The 21,646-nt window shown below is 45.3% G+C and overlaps 1 protein-coding gene across 2 annotated transcripts in view; it reads right to left on the minus strand.

The window, feature by feature from the left end:
* KMT2A (lysine methyltransferase 2A) overlaps window positions 1-21,646 on the minus strand; it is a 46,967-nt gene that overhangs the window by 23,972 nt on the left and 1,349 nt on the right. For both annotated transcript variants that reach the window (XM_053367837.1, XM_053367838.1), the window contains exons 2-11: window positions 9,116-9,185; window positions 5,787-8,467; window positions 4,668-4,845; window positions 4,202-4,436; window positions 3,323-3,387; window positions 2,707-3,090; window positions 2,270-2,343; window positions 1,520-1,648; window positions 862-975; window positions 186-332 (exon numbers count right to left, since the gene is read on the minus strand). In XM_053367837.1, the coding sequence (XP_053223812.1) occupies window positions 186-332; window positions 862-975; window positions 1,520-1,648; window positions 2,270-2,343; window positions 2,707-3,090; window positions 3,323-3,387; window positions 4,202-4,436; window positions 4,668-4,845; window positions 5,787-8,467; window positions 9,116-9,185 (4,077 nt within the window). The remainder of the gene's footprint in view (window positions 1-185; window positions 333-861; window positions 976-1,519; window positions 1,649-2,269; window positions 2,344-2,706; window positions 3,091-3,322; window positions 3,388-4,201; window positions 4,437-4,667; window positions 4,846-5,786; window positions 8,468-9,115; window positions 9,186-21,646) is intronic.

The following is a 21,646-nucleotide window of genomic DNA, read 5'->3' on the forward strand; positions in this document are numbered from 1 at the left end:
GTGTGTCACCAACATGAAAAGTTTGGAAAGCTCTGCTTTAGACATTTGATGACTCCTAGTTCAACATAAGGAAGCTGTGTTGGGGAAACTGAGCATCCCCGGCGGCCATCCCTTGCGATGCCACAAACCCCACATTCCAGAGGGACAAAAGGAGACAGGCAAACTCATCAAGGGACTCCGACTACCTTGGTGGCCTGATGCTGCCTCCCACACACATGGCAGAACTTGCAGCGACGACAGCACCAGTTTTCCAACTGGTCCTCCAGGGGGCGCTCACTGTCCTCCAAACAGAACTTGTGGAAAGGCTCACAGCACACCTGGCAATACACAAACTACAAGGGAAGGGGCAAGTCAGCAGGTCAGCCGCATCCTGCAGCAGTTGTGCACTTCAACTATTTGCCCACCAGCTTGCCCCAGATGGCTGGTTCCAGAGGGAGAGGGAGGAGGAGGAGAAAGTCTTTGGTCACCCCACCCTCATGGTTTGGCCCCCAGTTTCACATAACAGTTGCTTCAAAGAGGCTTAGAGAGCCCTCTTCCACCACCAAGTTCTGCACCATTTGTCTGTGGGCTGTTTTATCTCCAGAGCCCCTCTGCAAGAGCAGCATGTATTAGTGAAGCTACAAAAGGTCAACTGGTGCCTAGAGACATAAGTGCTTATCTGACACCACACCTCCTGCTTTGAGAGGCAGGTAAAGCAGCATTTCAAATGGTAGTTGAAGCTGCAGCTCTAACTGATGGCCTTTATCAGGATTCAATTCCAGCTTCAGATTTACTTTAGTTTTAGATAGCTGAAATAATATCACACACACACATACACCAAACAGCTTGGTGTGGACTGTCCCTGTGGGACCTCACCCTTACCTCCACATGCCCACTGCTGGCACAGAGGAAGCAGACCACCCTGGGAGTTATCGGGACAGAGGTCAGGATACCCAAACCGCCCATTTCCCAAACGTTCTCAGCCTCACAGTCCTCCTAAAAAACACAAAAGGAAGAACATGGAAAGGGAATTATCCTTATACCAGGCCCAGGGGTGGTGGAAATGACAAGAACTGGAGCAAAGCAGGAAGATCCTGTACACATCACTATGAAAATGTTTTGTTTGTCAAAGATTTTGTTACATACAAAGGAATGTGCTGGATGGAGTTACTTAACCTCGGTTCTCTCCACGCCAGTGATACATACCTAGACATCTTCTAAAGGGCACGTGGCAGCAGTATATGCATGCCGATGTACTGCCTAACTAATGCTGTTGCTAACAATAAAGACTCTCCTTGGGCATTAAGAGCCTCAGGAGGCTGCCTCGGTTTACGGAAACTGCTGGTATTCCCTTTTGTATTCATCACTCTTTCTCATCCTCCTGTGTGCTATCTTAAGAAGCAACAGGCTCTACAGAAAACTAAACAACTTTCACCAGAACAGGTCTTTGTAGAAAGAGATGTCGCCACATCCCACAAACCCCCAAGGCCAGGTTTCTGGCGGAGAAAGGCAGGGGCACCTCCCCAAACCACCCTGTTACCTTGAAGTCTACTCGGATCCTGTGGACTCCATCTATGAGGGGTTTCTGTTTGGAGCTGTTCCCATTTGATAAAGTGCTCAACAGGTTGAGGGTACCATTATCTGGCTTGCTGACTGGGGGTGGTCTCTCCTGGTGAAAGAGGGCAAAAAAATGGCATTTTCTTTGCTCAAGCAGCAGAAGGAAAACCAACATTCAATATATATGCAGTTAGTTATGGGCTGGAATCTAAGGAGGACTCTCTTCTTTCACATTTTGCAAAGCAAAGAGCAACAGGGGTTTCAGAAAATGGAAAGCAAAATCTGAAATTTTGAACTGGTCAGTCTTGTTTTGAAAGCAAACTCAATCCAGTAGGTATCCACCCCCAAACATGAATTGGAATCTATTAGTGTTAAAAGGTGCACGGCCTTGTCTTTTCTGGAGGGGAAGGCCATTCCATGCACAAACTATTGGCGGAGGGGGGCGGGGTGCGGAGAGAAGGAAAAAAAAAACCATAGTGAGAAGCATCATCATCTGCACACCAACCTGAACTTTGGAGAGTCAAGCAAAAGGACCCCTAAGAGCCTAGAGCCACTGTAAAAGCAGCCCATCTGTAGGTGGTGCCATCACAGGGTCAGAACTTGTACCAAAGGGCATCCTCAACTTGTGCTGTCTTCATGGGCTCTCTAAAAGCCAGGAGAGCTACATGCAAGGAACCAACTATGAAAAAAGCTCTTTCTGTTCACTGGAGACATAGAGCAACTTGCAGGTTACCTTTTCTTTTGGCTTCTGTTTCACTGGTAAGCTTGGACGAGGAGTTATTTTCTTCTGTCTGCTTTGCTCGATCCCTAGGAAAAGTACAAATGCAGTTTGTTAAAAGCCAAGAATTGCTTCTAGCAGTCAAACAGAATTTGGGGACTTAAGGAGACAACAGCAACCTCTTAAGACACTGTTGTGGAAAGCTGAAAACAAAACACAGTGAACTAGCAATTCCAATTTGTTAGGGAGGAGTGGGCACTATAGGATTTCCTGCAGCTCGCCACACACTTGCTAACCTGCCCAGGTGTGTCCAAGGCTGCTCTTTCCTGACCCACTTAAGAGCCCAATTAGTACAGCAGATGTGTTCACATCTCTTCCATGAAGTCCAGAGGTGGACTGCTTGACTTTGCAGAGGCAGCTAACAACTACCTTTGCTGCAATTGAATACCTACCCACTTCTGGTGGTGGAGTTGCCTTCTTCTTGGGCTCAGCAGGGATGGTTTTGGGGGCTTCCTTTTTTGGTGGGCCTGTACTAGGCGGTGGGGTGGGAGGCACCTGCGTGGGGGGCGGTGCCTGCTGCTTGCCAGCCTTCCGGGCTGCAGGGGGAGGGGCCTGCTTGGTGTCTGGGGGAGGCGGAGTCAGTGGTGGTGGGCCCTCCTCACTCTTCTCCTCACTGGGCTTCCGGGCAGGTTCACTGCCCCTTTTGGAGGCATGATCCTCTTTCGCCAAGGTGAGCTGAGGAGCAGCTGCTTTCTGTCCAGCCTCTGGCTGGCTCTTCCCAGCATGGATCTCTTTCTTTTCACTGGACTTGGATTTCTTCTCTTTCTTTTTCACAGCTGTAAAGCAAAAGCAGCACCTCAGATGCAATGACTGATAGCGCAGCCTATGGCACTGGCCTCCCCCAAGTGACCGACGGCCAGAGGGGAGGGTGGTGCCTAAGGAGGATACGCCAGCCTGCCCACGGCCTCACTGCCTAGATGGAGCTGAGGCTGAAGCAAAGACTCTGCAGCTGTTAACTATGCCTTTCTCCCCCCATCACAATAAAAATAAGGGAAAAAAGGCACCTACCTTTGGCTTGCTTCTGGAGATAGGCTTTTGATGGCATCCACTGCAAATTCTGACACTTCCTCATCCTAGGGGGGAATAAAGGAAGGAGATGGCAAGATGCATCACCCAACACAAACAAGCCTTTGGATTCCCAGGCATGTTACAGGCTGCTGCATCTCAAGTGAGGTCCCTACAAAAAGGTACTGTCTCAGGCTGGAAAGATATCTGCTTTGGAGCCATGCCAAAGTTCTGTTTGAGATCAATGGCAGACCAATCTGGCTAAAAGGATGAGAAAGATCGCCCCAGCAGCACCAGCTCTGCTATGTCAGCCTTTCTGCTATGCCGAAAAGCAACTACTTTTGAAGCATCTTCAAAAAGCCTTACTTTCAAGATGCGAAGAAGATAACTGTTGTCCCTCTTTGTTTAAGACCTGAAACCTTGCTCTGAGGTTTGGCCAAGCCACTGTGAGGAAGGCTGCTCAGAGGAAGCATGCTGTGGCACATATTCAGCCAAGGGATCACCTCTCCACACTACACTTTCGTTTTCACGTTCAGCAGACTACACAGCAGGGTAAACCCAAAACCTGAAAAGGCTGAAGAAAAGAGGAGGTAGATCTCTCCACTGCCCCACCCAACCCTGTCCATTTCCCTGCCATTCTCTTGAGAGCCCCCAACTGCTACTTTGAACTCCAAGAGGAAGGAAAGGCAGCAGCCAAACTCAGAGGATGACAAAGTCACTAGTATTCTGCTCCTTAGCTCTTCTTTGATGCAAGTGAAAGGATCTTCCTCTGGCTAAATCTTTTATAGGAAGACAGGGTAGAAGCACCACAAACCAACAACAGAGGGCGTTATTCACAGAGCAACGGGAGGGCAGGGGCAGGCTTCACACCCACACACTTACTTGCAGCACTGCTTCTTGATGTTCCGCCCACCAAACTTTGGCTTATCCAGGCAATTTGTGCAGACACCACAGTCCTCTGGGACCTGGCAGCCTGGGCACTGCCCACAGCGCCTTGACCGCCGGCCTTTCTTCACAGGGGGCTCCTGGGGGGCCTTGTTTCTGGTAACTGGCTTGATAGGTTTGATGGGAGGTGCAAGGGGCTCGGCATCTTCTGAACCTGCAACCGAGGACTTGTCTGTGAAATGAAAGACCAGCTATTAATTCAGCAATCAATAAAGGAGAAGTGAGTCCTCAACAGAACTGACTTTGCTGGCCATTGCTGGTTTCTCAGAACAGCTTCACAGCGGGGCCCATCCAGATTTCCTAGAAACACAACTCCTTCATCCTACAGCCTCGCATACCTTCCCCTGCCACTGATGCACCCTTGGAGAAAACAGCACCCTTCAGCATAAATTCAGACACTTACCATCGTTCCCCATGGAAGACAGTATCTTCTCTCGTTCTTCCCATGGTAAGGCACTCAGAGTGGGCATGTCATCTGGAAAGACGGCTCGCTTGCGGCCTAGTGCTACAGCTGCCCTTCTGCAAACATGCTTTATGCGTGGCCCTCGCACGGAGGTCTCTGAAGAATCACTCTCTTGACCCTAAATTCCAAGCAGGGCAAGAACACAGGAAAAGGCTGTTAAGACACAATCAACCATCCCACAGGGAGCGATTCAAGTTCAAAAGCAAAAAGCAGTTTGTCCAGCAGAAGGTTAAAGATCTCTGAACCTTCTCTAAATGTGTTTTCAAATGGAGGACACAGCAGAAATCAAAAGTAGTTCCCCCCCCCCCAATGAACAGTAACCTTTTAAGTGTAAAAATACTTAACTAAGGCTAAGACTTGCAAAGAAAGGAACAATTCCTGCCACTACTTACATAAAATGCATCAAACAGCTAGTTATGTACCTCATGCGTGACCAAAAGCCCACCAAATCCTACACCTGTTAGAAAAGTGCAACAGCTTTGGGGAGACATCTGGTAACTGCCATCCCTTGGCTGTTGTGTATTTGTTTGTATGTGCGTGTGTGTATATGTCTGGCCAGGGTGGGTTGAGATTGTCTTTGGTAAAAGGTAAGTAGAAGCATGAATAATAATAATAATAATTTATTATTTATACCCCGCCCATCTGAGTTTCCCCAGCCACTCTGGGCGGCTCCCAAACGAGTGTTAAAAACAATACAGCATGAAGGTAAAAGGCTGCAGTGAGAAAGCTCTCACCAGTAATTCAAAAAGGAAGGCGCCATTGCTTTCCCTTGGGATGGGCAAGACATGATATCAAGGCAACAGGAAGCTTCAAAAAGACACCTCAGTAGGAACTGTGACTCCAAAGCAGAGGCAGCTAAATGATGATCTGAGGTCACGCTCTGGTTTGCTTACAGGGACCTAGAAACCTGAGACACTGCACCCTACTCAGGCCACTTATGCCAAGAGCTTTGGCCTCCCTCTCATGGTGCCAGCCAGGCACCGCATGGCCTTCTATTGTCATAGTTATTTCCCTTCGTGTGCTACCTCTTTTCCAAACCACTACTTTGGGGGTAAATACCTGTCCTTTTGGCTGATCCACCTGCTTCAGGGACTTGCTCTTCTCAATCTTATACAGCTGGGCTTTTGCTTTCTTGAGGAGGCTGGCCACCCTCTTGTCAGTCATTGGAAGTTTGTCTGCATGAGCCAGCACTGAGCTAATGGAGGAATGTTTCACAATGTTGACTGAAGCAGCAGCTGGGAGACGCAGGGATTCTTCCTTTTCCATGGAAGGAGCAGCCAATCCAAGTTCCAGACTGGATTTCTCTAACCCCCCTCGGCCTTTCTTGGGCAGTTTGGTCTTGATGATGGCTGCTGCTGAGTCTACAAGAACCACAGCAGGCACATCTGCTGCTGGATCAGCAGTCGCTGATTTCTTCCGGCCTGCAGTTTTTTTGGCAGAAGAGGAAATGGCTACATCTTCACGGACAACTTTTCCTTTGGAAACTCGAGTCAGTGGGAACAAAGTTGAGCTGCTCTGAATCTCTGGAGCCTTTTTCCTTTTCTCTTTCCTGGACTCCCGCTTATTCTCTTTCTCCCTCTCTCTATCCCTCTCTCTGCTCTTCTCCTTCTCAAGACCTTTGTCACTTTCTTTATCTTTGGATGGTTCCTCACTGGAGGCTTTGTCTCTGTTCTTGCCCCTCTCCGTTTGGGGACTTGGTGTGAACCATGGAAAGAGGGGAGTGGGGCTCCCGGATGAGAAAGGCTCAGCCGGAATGCTTGCCTGCTTCCTCGGTCTCTGGCTTTTCTCTGCCGACTCTCCAGGATGGGAGAGAGAATGGGAAGGAAAAGTAAAAGTGGAGTTTAAGGCACTGGTGGTAAGGGAACCCACAGGAATGCTTGTCAGCGAGGAAGAAACTGATGAGGATGGAGTGAGAGTGGACAGGTCAGAGGTGCTTAGTCTTCCACTTCTCGTCCTCATGGAGTGCGAAGGAGATCTGGGTTCTGATCGAATTGGGCTGAACCCTCTCTTCTTCCGCTTCTTCGAAGAGGATGCTGCTGCAGTGCTTCCTGCTGCCGATCGACTAACTGAAGAAGGCAAAGTTACAGACTCAAAGATGCGTGAGTGGGCCTCACTTGGGGTGAACCTTGGAGCTCGTAGCAAGGGGCTCCTTTTGTGTAGGTCAAATCTTGTTCCAGAGTGAAGAGGAGAAAACAAGCGGGCTGGAGCTGCAGCTCCAGGCGTTGAAAACCCAGAGGCAAAGCCGACATCCTCAGGGGTCAGCGGAGGAGGCCTGAAGTTATCAAAGATGGGCTTGCGGATAAGACCTTCTTTGGCATACTTGGCTGAGGAAAAGTACTGGGGTTCGGACCTAGAGTGCTTTAGAGAGGTCCAACGGAATGTTGGCTCTCGAAGAATCGACTTCCGCTTTTCTTGCATGGGAGCAGCTGAGGAGGGCAGAAAGGGCGATGCCAAAGGGATGGTGGGGGGCATAAGCCAAGGGGCATGGTCTGAAATGCCGGCAGCTGGCTGGAGCGGTGGCGGTGGAGTGAGAAGCGGTGGTGGAGGAGAGGAAGACGATGACTGCTGCTGCTGGGACACACTTTGGAGGCTGGGCAGTTTTTTAGCTGCTTTGGGCACAAAATTTCTCTCTGCCATAGAAAACCTCCTCCTCCTCCTCTCGCCACTCTCGTTATCAGGGGAAGGGGATGTGGGCAACGGAGGGTGAACTTCTGGAGTATTGCTGCGTTCTTCAGATAAGGCCTGCATCTCTTCAGAGGCCTGAGAATCTGTGGATGTGTCAACACTGGGACTGCTGGACCGTGAGGAATCTGAAGACACCTGAGAGGAGTGCTGAGAGGCGCCGCTAGACTTCTCACTGGACCCACAAGAGGGAGCACTGAAGCGGCTATTTGGTGTGGATTCCGGACGGGCTATTTTGATTGGTGGATCATAGTCTTCATCTTCAATGAAGCGCTTGGGAGTTTTAATGATCCGCGAAGAGATCGCACTCACCACTGGCATAATGAACTGCCGGATGTTTTTGAGCTGCGTCCTCCCCTTCCGGCCTTGAAGCTTTGCTGCTTCTTTCTCGATCTTCTTCTGGGCCCCCTTTTTAGCCCTCTGCAAGAGTTGCTTGGCAATCGTGGCATCCGTCCTCTTGGAGGAAGGGATGATCCTCACAGGCCTGCGGGGGCTCTGCCTCACAGCTGGCTTCTCATCCTTCGACAGGGGCGAGATTCCATCTTTCTCCTTTCGCACCTTCTGGGCCTTCTCTAACGGAGAACTCACAACTAGAGCTGGTGCAGTCTTCAAGCGATCGGAAGATGGTGGCCTTCCTCTCCTGCGTACAATCTGAACCCCTTTTCTTCCAATCTGGAGCTTTCCAGATTTGAATTTAGACTTCAGTGGAGAGAGTTTTCCTGCTCTTAGTTTCTTAATTTTTGCAGCATGCTGAAATGTAGTGGAAGGTGCTCGCTTTATTTTCTTTAGATTCTCTTTTTCCTCCTTGCCTCCTTTCTGAGCATCTGGAATGACCTCTTTGCGGGTGATCTTGAACTTCACACTGCTAAGTGCAGGAGGCCTCCCTCGTCGCTTTTCTGCACTTTTCAATTCTTTCCTCTTTAATTTTTCCATGGAGATGGGTTCTGGTTTGCTTGAAGGTGAGGACACAGGTGAGGACTCTGAGAGCACAACTGAACTTCGGTCTGAGCTGTTTCGGGGTCTCCCACGAGGTTTGCGTGCGCTAGGCTTGACTGAGGCTGCAGGTAAAGTGAAGGAAGGGGAAAGAAAGTGCACATTCAGCTTCTCTGCAAGATGGGAATAAGTGTGTGCATTTCAAAGTCACACGGTATGCAAACAGGCTATTGAAAACAAAGAAAACAAAAGTATTTAAACAAGCATTATACATAATGCTTGTTAACTGCTGGAACCAATAGCTTCTGCTACAGGAAAAGGATTTCTCTCCAGTTGACTGTTAAAGTACTTAAGTTTTCCCTACCATGAAAGCTAGTAGCTCTGGAGATTTGTTGGTCAGTTCCACTTGTTTCTTTCCAAAAATGTAGACTAAGGATAGTATTCAGGATTAACCAAATTGAAAGCCCACTATGTATTGTTGGATTGTTTACTTTTAAAACGTTGCTCATGTTAAAGACAAATGAGAGGTATTATACAATATGCACTTGATTTGACACCTATTTAAGTACTCAACCCATCAATCCTTGCAAGCCAAAGGCCCCCCCATCCCTGTAGCAGAGCTTAGTCACATCCCTACCGATAAGGTGGAGAGAGATAACATGCGTTACCTCAATGGTTTGCGGCACTAGTGCAGTCTTCAGACCAGGCCCATGTAGACCGTTTTAAGAAAAAACTCCCATGAACCTGACAAGACAGCAGCAAACTGAACATACCTGTGGGAGATTTGGTGGGACTTTGTCCTTTGGCCTCATCATCTGAACCAAAGCCTATGAACTGCTCATCCTGCAAAAGAGAGAGAGAGGCAGTTTAATAGACTAGAAATATCTACAGCAATGCTGATTGCTTGGTCCCAGGTAAGTGGAGGATGAAAATAAGTAGTAACAAGCCCCATGGGGGGGGGTTGCTAGAGTACCACCAATGTAAGGCTATCAGTGGCTACTAGTCATGATGGCTGTAGACTAGTTCCAGTATAGGAATCAGCATACTTTTGAATACTAGTGTCTGGGCAGCTGAAGAAGGGAGTGTGCTGCTGCTGTGCTTATGTCCTGCTTCCTGATGGACTTCGCATAAGAATCTAGTTGGCCCCTGTGAGAATTGATTTTCTAGATGAGCCTTTGGTCTGATCCAGCTGCAGGGCTCTTTTTGTGTTCTTAATGCGAACTCAGCTATATATGATAATGAAACTGTGTCTTACAAACCACAAGGGAAATGCTGGATAAAATCTAGGACTGAAGGGCAGGACATGAAAACGCATGAATGAAACTGAAAAGCACCAGACTGAGGCTGCCCTCTCTGGAAAGGCTATCTGACGATCACTGGCCTATGGCCACTTCTGCTGGATGGACCACATGGCAGCCACACTCCTCTTCTACAGTAACCACTTCTGCTCACCAGCACAGAACTAAATGATCAAACTCACAGCCACAAGGTACGGTGTTGGCCATATCCTAAAAAGGATCATACAAACTCATTGAGAAGGGAAGGCTTATCAATAGCTACTAGTCAGGATGGCTAAAATGGGACCTCTGAGTCCCTGGATGCCAGATGCTGAGAAACAATTATGATGGAGGGGGTGGAGCTGCTCCTTGCATGTGGGTTCCCAGGAGCATCTGAATGACTGCCAGTTACTATTATGCCAGATCCAATTCTTGTGGCCTTAACCTGAAGCTAAAAGGACACCAGCCATCCCATCCTGCAGGTGCTAGTTCTTCCATATTTCAGGGGTGGGGGAACTCCTCTACTTGCCTGTGACATTAAACACTGCCAAAAATGAGATAGGCCACCCAAGGTCAGCATAGCAGGGAAATCCCTGTACCAACTGTGACAAGGATCCTACTTCCCCCAAGTGTAGCTCCCTAAGCAGGAAGTGGCAACTGTTCAATTATCTGAATGGAAAGAGGTGTGCTTTGGGACAAATGAGGCGGCTGACAAACCTTGCTGGCTCTGCTCATGTGTGTTCCCAGTTGCAGGCATTTTACTTGCCCCATAAACCTTAATGGAAGAATCAACTGCAGGATTCAAACTGGATGGGAAGAGTTCACCGCTGGCAACCATTCCAAGCAGAACACCATGCACAGGGTGAAGTGGCAGGAGGATCCCCTCTACCTCAAGCAGAAAGAAGCCACTATGGTATCAGGACCAGGATAGCCTAAACTGGAAGTGCCATTCCTGCCTGCTAGGTCTGACAGGAGGAGGGCTGGAACTACACCCCCAATGAAAGAAAGAGAGGAGGAGGCACCTGTGGCAGCCTTTGACTCATACAGTGGTACCTCAGGTTACATATGCTTCAGGTTACAGACTCCGCTAACCCAGAAATAGTACCTCGGGTTAAGAACTTTGCTTCAGGATGAGAACAGAAATCGTGCTCTGGCGGTGCGGCGGCAGCGGGAGGCCCCATTAGCTAAAGTGGTGCTTCAGGTTAAGAACAGTTTCAGGTTAAGAACGGACCTCTGGAACGAATTAAGTACTTAACCCGAGGTACCACTGTATTCCAAGCTCTTTACATCTAGCAAGCCTGGAGGCCTATGGTGATCACTTAACTCAAGGTCATCCAGAGGACCAGCCTTCATTTTTGTGTGTTCACCCCTTCAGCATACTTTTTTGGGGTAAACGGAGTACCCTGGCTTTGCCCAGAACTACAGGTGTTGCTTCCAGTTCTCCATGTTTAACTATAGCAGGTCACCCTTGCAATCTGTTGTTCCCAGGGAATGCAGATCATTCCATTGCCACCTAAAGGATTTCCCAGAATACAGCTCTGTGTATGTGCACAAACATACCACACACACACACACACACACACACACACGTGTACTTGATATAGGAAGAAACATTAATTCTGGGAAGAGCTGTGCTCCAGGCCATAGCTAGGAACAGCCGATTCAAGATGAGAGTCATCTGCTGGAAGTCAGTTCTAGAAAAGCAACTTGAGGAACAGCTGCTTTTTGGCTGCCTTTCTTCAAAATTCACAACACTGGACTGCAAAGAGGTGGCTTGTTTTTCAGCATTACGTCAAGCAGCAAATTCTCTTACTAGCATTGGCAGGAGGGAGGGGTAGGATGTGTACAGAAAAGCAGGCAACATGCCTGCAGATTTCTCTAAAGCAGAATATTTCATGAAGGATAAATTCAGCTGCAGCCTCTGCATCTGAGCTGAATCAAGCAGAGCTGCGTAAAGAGAATTGCTGTGGTGAAAGCGCATCACTCACAGGCCCTGATTTTGCACACAGCACTGCAAAGAGCAGCAGCTTCATCATATCTCCTCTGCCAGCCACTCCCCTTGGACACGTGGGGCTCCCTGCAAGAAGTAAACAATGTTCGGCTGAGGCTTCCTCTACAAAGCAGGCTGGAAATTACAGCTGGTTAATATCAACAGAGACTGCTCTGCAAAGCACAAGGGTAGCCTTTGTAGCTGCTAAGCTGGGAGAAAGATCCATGGACAAGCAAGCAGGGAGAGAAGTTTGGGCATGTGACCAAAGCTTCAATTCTTCCATTTCCCCCTTCCTAGAAAGCAAGCACATCAGTCCCAGGCATCCTGAAAGGAACAGCAGCCTTGACTAACAGCTGGAAAGCCAAAGTTGGGCTCTAACGAGCTTCAAGGGAGGCAGTTCAAAAAGATCAAAGGCTGTAAATCCTCCAGCCACTCTTTGCAATGATTTCCTGCTGTTGTGAGTCCAACTTAAGGAGGAAGAGGGGGAGGCAGAAAGGCAAAGCAATTCCAGACTACCTAGGGATGGAATCTGGGTATCCCAGTCCTCAGCTCTGTCTCAAAACACTTCAACAACACTTTGTGCCTTCATATTTCAGCAACTCATCTTAATCCCTCCAAGCAACAAATTCTGGATCACAACCGCATCTCACTGAATTTCTGGCCTGCGGTACTGTTCCATGCTCAGCCACTGAACTCTTTTCTGTTTTGATCGCCAGCCACCAAGAAGCAGAACCTTGAGTCTAGTTGCAGTTTTCTACATTAAGAATGGGATTGGTGTTTGAACAATTGAAGAATGCAATGTAAGGGCATATATTTAAACTGTTATATAAATTATGACATAACATTCGGCCAGACCATATAGAAATCTTTCCTCGAGAGCCTTGTCAACCAGCTTGAACATAATCATTTTTATGCATAAGTCTTCTTCTTATTCTACTGGGTATAAAATGATCCCAAAGTGAAAGTTTGATATTTTTCTTCTTTACCAGTAAGCATCCCACACCTAAACTCTGTAATATACAACCCCTTTATATTGTTTTTGCATGATTTCATTGGTGTAGGTTGTTAAATACTATGACCTTATCTCACAGAGATCCTTTCGGAAAGACTCTTTCTCTTAAGCTTGTATATTACAAGTGCACCAGAGTTGCCCCCTTCTTATTTATACCAAGTTGTTTGGGAAGCAGCTTCCCCATGGCACTATCCCACTGCCCGTGGTGTATATATGAAAACATCACAAACATGTCAGTTCCCTTCTATCTGATCAGCTGGTGAGAAATAGACAATAGACCAAAAACAAAACAAAACAACCCCAAAAAACCCCCACAACCAACCCAGAAAACATTCCTTGACCTAACCTTTCCTTCCACGGTTCCTTTTATCCCCCTTTGCCCATGTTTTCTCAGTTCACCTTGTCTATCGCAACAACTTTTATATACTTTATTATTTCTTACTCTGCTGAAAATCTTCCCATCCTGCTAGGTAAATTGTTTACTTATAGTACTATCCCATATATTCCATAAACAACATCCAGTCCTCTTTATAGATTTTGCCATTTTGGTTTCTTATTCTAGTAGTCATCCCTGCTAGCTCTGCATATAACAGTTTAATGTGCCATTCACTCAGCAGTCGGTTAGAGGGCTGAACACCCTCTTTTACAAAATATGAAAATGGAGATTCATCAGCTTCTGTCTGATGTGACAGATTCTTTCACTTTCAAGGGGCCTTATATAATCCTGTCTTGGGTGAAGCCAACATAGCGGTGGATTGGGTGAAGCTGCAATTTTCTTCTAATTAGTCAAGAGCTTCATGGTCTGAGTATACGGAGGCTGCACTCCTGGATCTCAAAGCCTTTTTCTGCAGCCACTCAAGTCACCAGGCTTGAAAAGAGTCTCCCTTCTTTCCCTTCCCTTGCTCTGTAAGAGACAATTCCTCCATCCCTACCCACAAGCATCTCCAGTGGGAATCTAGTGAACGATGACTCAGGAGCCAGTGATTTAAGGTGGAGAAATTCCCAGTGCTTTTATTTTTCCACAGAAACTCTTCCGTTTCATAAGTTCACTATTAACAATGAACAGATGCCAACTGTGAACAAAATATTAGGCAAGACTGACAGTTTCAACATTTTTAGCTTTGCTTACTAAACACAAGTAAAACAGACATGATGAATTTGATTAGTTTCTAGGGCATCAGAAAATTTTCTGATTCCAACTGATTTTTCCCCCTTTTTTTAATAATATTTATTAAGGTTTTCAATTTTTATACAAACAAAAAGAAAAAAGCAAAAATAAAAAAATATTAAAAACACATAGATTTCACAACTTATTTTTCAATGACATATTTCCCTGACCTCCTCATACCTCCCCTTCTTGTATCTCCAGTTCAAATTATTTGTTCAGCAAATCCTTATCTCAAAGCCAGACCCAGTCTCCGCGAAGCCGATTCCCTCCAGAGCTCAGAGGGAATCCGCCATTTGTCGCTGGCGCTGACCAGAAGTCCCCAACTGATTTTTTTTCTAATGCAAATCACCTTATGCAAATCAAGGTAATTTGTACAGGATTCCCCCCCCCCCCCCGAAAACTCAAATCACTCCCAGGGACTGTTGTGTCTTCTTAAAACTGAGACAAAAGTGGAACCCACCTAGCTATGTTCTTTAAGCTTTAAAACAGGACAACTGTAGAAGGCTCTCCACCCTGTCTGAGTGACCCAACAGCAAAATAAAGTCAATTGGGATTACAAAATGGTTGGGTGTATATCATGCTGACCCCCCAAGTAAGTTAGAAATGGAAAAAGAGATTGCAAGTCTGTAAGGCTTTGGGAGGCTTTAGAAGAACAACATGGCCTAAGCTGAGTTTTGCAGACAGACCAGAAGCACTCCATGTTTAAGCAGGCCATAGATTTGCTGAAGAAAGCCAGCCCAAGTTACCAGAGAAACAGGTGGATGAGACAAGGATCTTATTGTGCCAGCACTTAGAGGATTTATCAGTTTCAATGTAAAAGCATTCCCTCAACATACCTTGGCTTTTTGTTTCTCTTTCTGGAGCCAAGAGGAAAATGCAGCACCTTCTATATTAGATGAAGCAGCAATGAACCTAACTGACAGAGAAGCTCCAGAAAGAACAGCCGTTGCAGTAGCAGCAGCATTGCAACAGGGAGCCTGCTTCCTACCTACTTAAGAAGCTGGGGCTAAGATACGGGTCTGTGCTACAGCAGAAACCAGGCAGCCCAAGGAAAAGAGATGGGGAATAAGTAGGCTACACTGCTTTATAGCCCCCACAAGTCATGACTCCAGTTTAGGTGCTGTCCCTTCCTGCAGAAAGTGTCAGTTGGGAAGGGCTTTTCCCCACCCTTCTCATATCTTTTGGCATTATTTTCTTCAGACTTCCCCATTTTCTGAGGCTCTTCATCCTGGCTTTTAACACCTGAGGTGTACATTTTAGGACAAGCATTATTTCTGTAATTTTAAGTTGTTTTAAATTATTTTTAACATTGTGTTTTAATAGCTGTAATGAAAATGGGTAATAAATTATAATGCTAATAATAATAATAGCATGCAAACCTTTCACTAATTAAGTTTTTCAGATGATTCAAATAGTTATGCAGAAATGATAATTCTCCCAAGATCCATCTAGAGTCCTGGCAGACTTTCCTCTCTTAAAGGATTAACTTCCATCACAAAGGATAAGTCTTCTTCCCTGTTTCCTGATTTCTAATCTTTATGTATCACTTTTTGGTTTAAGTGCATAAAAGGGAGGAAATAAAAGAAAACCACCCTAAATATATATTTTTTAAAAACTATAAATAATAAAAACAAAGCTCAATAGTTAAGACTTAGCTAAATACAAATAAAGAGAGTGTGCGTCTTTAAATGGTATTTGGGAGCCAATCCAAAGCTTCAGAGATCCAAAGATTCCTGGTTGCAGCCCAGGGGCTTCTGACAGCCCAAAACAACTGCCCCCACTTCCTGTCCCCAGGATCCCAACTAACTGAGCGGCCATAAAAGAATGCCAAAGTCACAGCAAGGAACACAACTTATATATAAATGACATACACAGTGGAGCTTCATCACTTGAAATAGACAACAAGCAGCCAAGACTAATAACAAAGTAGGAATAATGTTAGGTTTTCTATCAGAACCCTTACACTTCTAGACTCCCCCTGGAGTCCAGACACAAACACACCCCAGGAAGCTCCTTCAACAGGGACTGCAAGGATAAGGGATCCCACAGGTGTGCAAAGGAGTGCGGAGCCGGTGCTTAAAAAGCTTACAGATTTATTCCCAGGTGTTTACAATGCAATTTAAAATACATAAACATCAACAATATTCAAGAACGGCAATACAAAACAACAACATTTTAACACAATTCAGCTATCACCCTGGAAAAGCATCAGAAACCATCATACCAGTGGCTAAATTATCATTTCATTAAAATGGTAAGAGAATCAGATATTGGCTGCTTATTGTCTATGCGAAGTTAAAACCTGATAAAGCTTTGGGGGACACACACTGTTATTATGATTATTTTATTATTATGCTTTTTGTTATGTTTTTATTTTTACGCTCCCTAAAATGTTTTCTTAATGTTGTACACTGCCCTTGGATCTTTGGATAAAGAGTGGTATATAAATTGAATTAATCATCATCATCATCCTGGGATAGCTCAGTGAGTTAAGCATGAGACTCATCTCTGCATTGTGGGTGGACTAGATGACCCTCATGGTCCCTTCTAACCCTATGATTCTAATAAGCTGGGCATCTGGCAGAATTTGTGGAGGGTGTTCCACAGATCAAAATGTTCTAGCTTCTGTTGCCTTTCCAGTCTGTGTGACAGACAGTCATGCAATGGGTGCAGCAATCTGCAGCATGCAGACAGAGTAATAGAAACTTCAGCATTTGTTACTTCTCTACCTGTCATGCAGCTTTCAAGAGCACAGCACAGGAATCTTGCAAGAGCAATACTACTGGTGAGCCCATTCACCTAAACCCTTCCACAACTGGCACATTTCAACAAAAGCTGTGCCTCTGCTCTTGTGATAGTTAACAAATAAGGAACCAGCACCCCTTACAGCTATCATGTGCTAAAGAGAAAAAACTCCACCAGCCCAGGCCAAGGAGGGTCTGCATACCCTGATTAACACCTTGCATCAGCCACGCTGAGGGACACCCCACCCACCCAGAGAATCTAAAGGCAGAAGACCCAATGACACTTGGATACCTCCTCCCCTGCTCCAGCAGCAGAGACAGTGATGAACCTGAACTGAAGGCAGAGCAAATGGTTCAACACACATCTAGCAAAATGAGACCAACCATCCCTGGGCCCTACTCAGGAGGACAAAGGGGAAAAAACCTGAAACATACTCCAGATCTAGAGGGTAGCTATAATAACTATTGCATGCTGCCTGTCCTTGCTACTGCAACACCCTTTTCTTTCTCTAGCTTGAATCCTTGGCTGGACAGCTCCCTGCCTGCTTTGGCACACCTTGCATTCATTGCCTGACCAGCTTCCCAGCCTCATCATATGACAGGAAATCCATCCATCCCACTCATGGTTGCTGAGGAGACAGCAATTCAGTCCCCTCCCAGCCTTGTCCAGCCCAGTAACTCCTGGTGCGATAATTAACGTAGCAGCTGGGCTCAGTTCTGGAGGGTCCTAACAGTGCTTTGAGAAAATCATCAGCAGACATTGGTAATTATCCTAACAAAAAGGGTATGTCAATGAACCGGATGTCGGGACTGGGTATCTTGTGGCATGAATGAGTCAGTTATCTGAACAAGGCTATTGGAGAGTAATTTCAGTTGCTGCACTATCTGGTATGAGTCTCACCCAGCAGACTGGTACCAGGAATTGAACCCATGATCTCATGTACGCTAACCAGCGCAATGCCACAACATAGGCACTTTTAAGATTGGGGTGGAAGACATCTCACGGATGGAGTGGGGGGTAGGAAGTGGTACATGCCAGGAGCTTGGCCCCAGAAGATCAAAACATCCCAACCATAGTTGTTGTTTTTTCTCATTTACAGGCTCCTGCATTATGTGAGTATGGCAGGGATAGCCAATGTGGTGCCCTCCAGATATTGCTAGACTCCCAACTCCCATCAGCCCCATTCAGCTTAGTCCATGGTCAAGGATGATGAGAGTTGTAGTCCAACTACTGTCCAGAGGGCAGAGTTGGTTATCTCTGGGTTAGGTTATCCCTCTCTGGTCCAGGAAGCCCCAGCCCTAGTACTGCTACCTCACCCCTTTCCCCATCTAAAGTTACTGCTGCTCACAAAGGGGAGCTTCCCCCCTTGTGGAGGTCACAAACACATTGCTCCTGGGAAGCTCAAAGGGTGGCTTCCTACAAGCTTGCTGATATAGCTTCCATTCTTGTTTGTCTGCATGGCTCTTCCTTGCCAAAAACACCCCTCACCTCACAATACAAACATATTTTGTGCAGCATTACTTGTACTGCCTGTGTAGTATTGCTGGCCCCATAGCAGGACTTAACCTTACTCTTGGGAAGCCTCTGATTGCTGAGCACTGGGATGCCTTTACTGGAGGAGGTGCTCTATTTCTGGGAACTAGAATATGACTATGGGGTGGAAAGAGTGCTTCTGCTGGTTCCTGTAAGTTGATTGGTGCATTGTGTGCATTGCTAATGAGGGGATCTCATCACCAATTGATGGACGGCACCAGAGCTTTTACGGATGCTCTGGGAGTTCTGTCAGTGTCATTACATTTTTGTATTTGTTTGCACAGTTGTTGTTGTGCCACTGATTGTTGTTGTGTTACTGACTAGGCATAGAAACATAACTATATTAAACCAGCACTGAGTTTAATGTGCCGAGTTTAACTCTTTCCCAGAACAATCTCATGTAGCAGGAGCATAGAATGGGAGCCCCTACCCATTATGACCTTGATAAATTATTTTGGGGGGAAGGGGGGGGAACAGTCTTTTGGCTTTCTTAGTCTCCAGGAATGCTGTTTAAGATAAGACAAGATACTCTTTATGTTGGTTGTTTTTACTTTGAGCAACTCATAAGTTTTACAAATAAATGAAGTCCTCTTTCTTCAAAGATGCTCTATTAATTTTACTCCAGCAAAGTCCTATTGGACAGAGGTAGCACCTTTCATTTGTCTGCCATAAAGCACCTTTTTTTGCAGAAGTCAATACAAGCCCAAGTGATAAAGACTGACTTGCCACTAACATATTCCCCTGTTCCCCAAGTGCCAAGATCTTCTGTGGAAACGAAGTCTGCAGAGCCTGAGAAGGTGTTTTGTACACAGCAAGCTGCAAGGTTCCAGGGAAGACTGGGGGCTGATGTTTTACTAACAGGAGCCAATAACACATCCAGCAGCTTAGCGCTTGAGGTTTAATTATGCAGGATGCTGCCAGATGGACTTTGGTAATATAGTGCCCTGAGCAGGGACAAAATCCTCCCCAAGTATTTCTTATTTTCACAAAAATTCCTTTTAGAACAGTTGCTTTTTAATGGATCTTCTCAATATTATTATTATTTTGCAACCCCTTGGCTTGGCACTCTAAGCGAGGGAACTGGCTGCAGCACCCTAAATCCAGTGCTGATGCCAACTGAGAACATACTACCAGCTGACCAGAAGTACAGCATACCAAGCAACAAAGTTGCTATGCCATCAGTGTAAAATGTACAATTCTGACTGGCAACATTTCAAAATTATGAAAGAAAAATATATTCAAACACAGTTCTGACCATCCCTTCCTGCAATGATTTCAATAAAGTTCTTTAGCTTGCCTCCTAAAAATTATGATCCATTCACAATTACAGTGCAATGGTGACATCACTGTTTTAGGTTACTTGTTTGTTTGATATCCTGTCCTTCAGCTGAACTTTGAAGGGGGAATTACAGCATATAATGATAATAAAAAAGAAAAACATAACAGCTGCAAAAAATTAATAAGATTCCCAATGGAATAGCCTAAAAAGAAAGTAGCATTAAAAGACCTCTGATGGGTACCAGAAAGGCAATTAGGATGTCATTTACATGCTAAGCTTCTTTCTCAAATACTTAAAACTCAGATGAAATAGCAAAAATTAATTTTTTCATCAATGTTGACTTAAAGTTGTATGAAACAAGTTCAGCATTCTTAAACTTAAGTTTTAATTATGGGGAAAAATAAACAGATGTGGGTTATAACATCTGTTGCTGAAAGAGAACAGAAGCTACTCTGCTGCTCAGAGCACTTAAGTGGCCAATTCTCTGCTACATCACTGAAAGGCCTCAGAAAGGAAATAGGCTCTGCCAGAACAAATGATGCAAGACCATCAAAATCTCTGTCACCAAGGAAGGTGTGGCATACTGATATCAATATCAAATAATTTGAAATGAGTGGGACATGCCCCCGTCATTCAAATAATTTTGCATGCAATTAATTTTAGAAAAGTTGCGATAACATCAAGCATCCCAGTGGCAACTTCAGTCTAAGTTTCTTCAAGCCCTACCTGAATAAAACAAATCCAAACAGGAAGATCTAAGATAATAAGTGACATATTCGCAAGAAAGGTTCCTTATCAAGTTTGTGCCACTGCATTGATGTGTACTGATTCATCTGTAAATAACTAGGGCTCCATATTTTACATGAGCAGAGGTCCACATATTTTTAAAAATTACTACATCTACACAATTTGGTTAAATCAAATGTATTCTGTCTCTGAATAGGACCACTTTACTGAGCATATGTCCAAAGTTTATTTTAAAAATGTAAAATGGAAATGAAGTGATAGTAATATGAGCCCCATACCCATTTCTCTTGAGCTTCTTTGAGACTGGGTAAAGTCAGTTCTCAGCCTTCGGTTTATTAACCTTTGCTTAGTTACAACAATTCCATGCACACATTTTCACATGTAAATAAATCTGGAAAAGACCCGATTTAAAACCTGTTTACATAAAATTATTGCATCCAACTGCTAAATTCATGAGGGAGATGGCACCTAGCACTGTCTAGGGCTTACCTCAAACTGCTCAAGAGGCTCATTCAAAGAGGAGCAGAGGCAGGTGCCTTGTCATTAGGTAGGAGAAGGTAAGCAGCAGCTTGTATCAACCACAGTAAAATCACAAATAATGATTAAGTGCTGCATAACTGTTTACAGCCTTTGACTAATTAAACAATCTATGGCCTTTTAAACTGTGGCCTTTTAAACTTTTAAACTGGAGGGGTTATTGTTTTTGTTTGGTATTATGTTATATATAATATATATTATGAAATATTATAGAGAGAGAGTGTGTGTGTGGTTTTATATTGTAAACCACTCTGTTATCTTTGGAAGAAAGGCAGAACAGAAATTCAATAAACTAAACTAAACAAACAAACAAACAAACAAACATAGGAAGCTGCCTTATATTGTCAGACCACTTAATCCATCTAGCTCAGTATTCTCTACAATGAATAGCAGGAGCTCTCCATGGTTTCAGGCAGGGAACATTCCCAGTCCTACCTAGCGATGCCACTGGGGCTTGAACCAGGGACCTTGTGCATACAAGCTAGATGCTCTACCACTGAGCATCTATGGCCATTCCCATATAGAAAGATTTTGGGGGACAACTGTATAACAACCTTCTTCAGCCTGGAGCCTTCCAGATGTTTTGGACTGCAACTATGCACAACCATACAGGCTGGGGCTGATAGTTGTAGTCAAAAAGCTCTAGAGGCTATCAGGTTGGGGAACACTGCCACAAAGCAAGCTACTTAGCCAGCCTCCCAACCTAAGCAATAGAAATACCCCATGGTATTGTAGTCCAATATCTGAAAGGCCAACAGATTGAACATCCCTGTTTTACAGCAATATAGGAAGGTAGGGAAAGTACTGAACAGAAGAAAGAGAAAACTATAGAATCATATAATTATAGAGTTGGAAGAGATTTCTGAGTCCAACCTCCTGCAATGCAGGAATTTCAACCACATCATACATAACAAATGGCCATTCAACGTCTGTTTAAAAACCTACATGGAAGGAGAGTCCACTGCCTCCTGAGGGAGGCTGTTCTACTATCTACTACTGTAGCTCTGTCAGAAAGT

Source organism: Podarcis raffonei, chromosome 15 (assembly GCF_027172205.1).
Source record: "Podarcis raffonei isolate rPodRaf1 chromosome 15, rPodRaf1.pri, whole genome shotgun sequence".
NCBI lineage: Eukaryota > Metazoa > Chordata > Lepidosauria > Squamata > Lacertidae > Podarcis > Podarcis raffonei.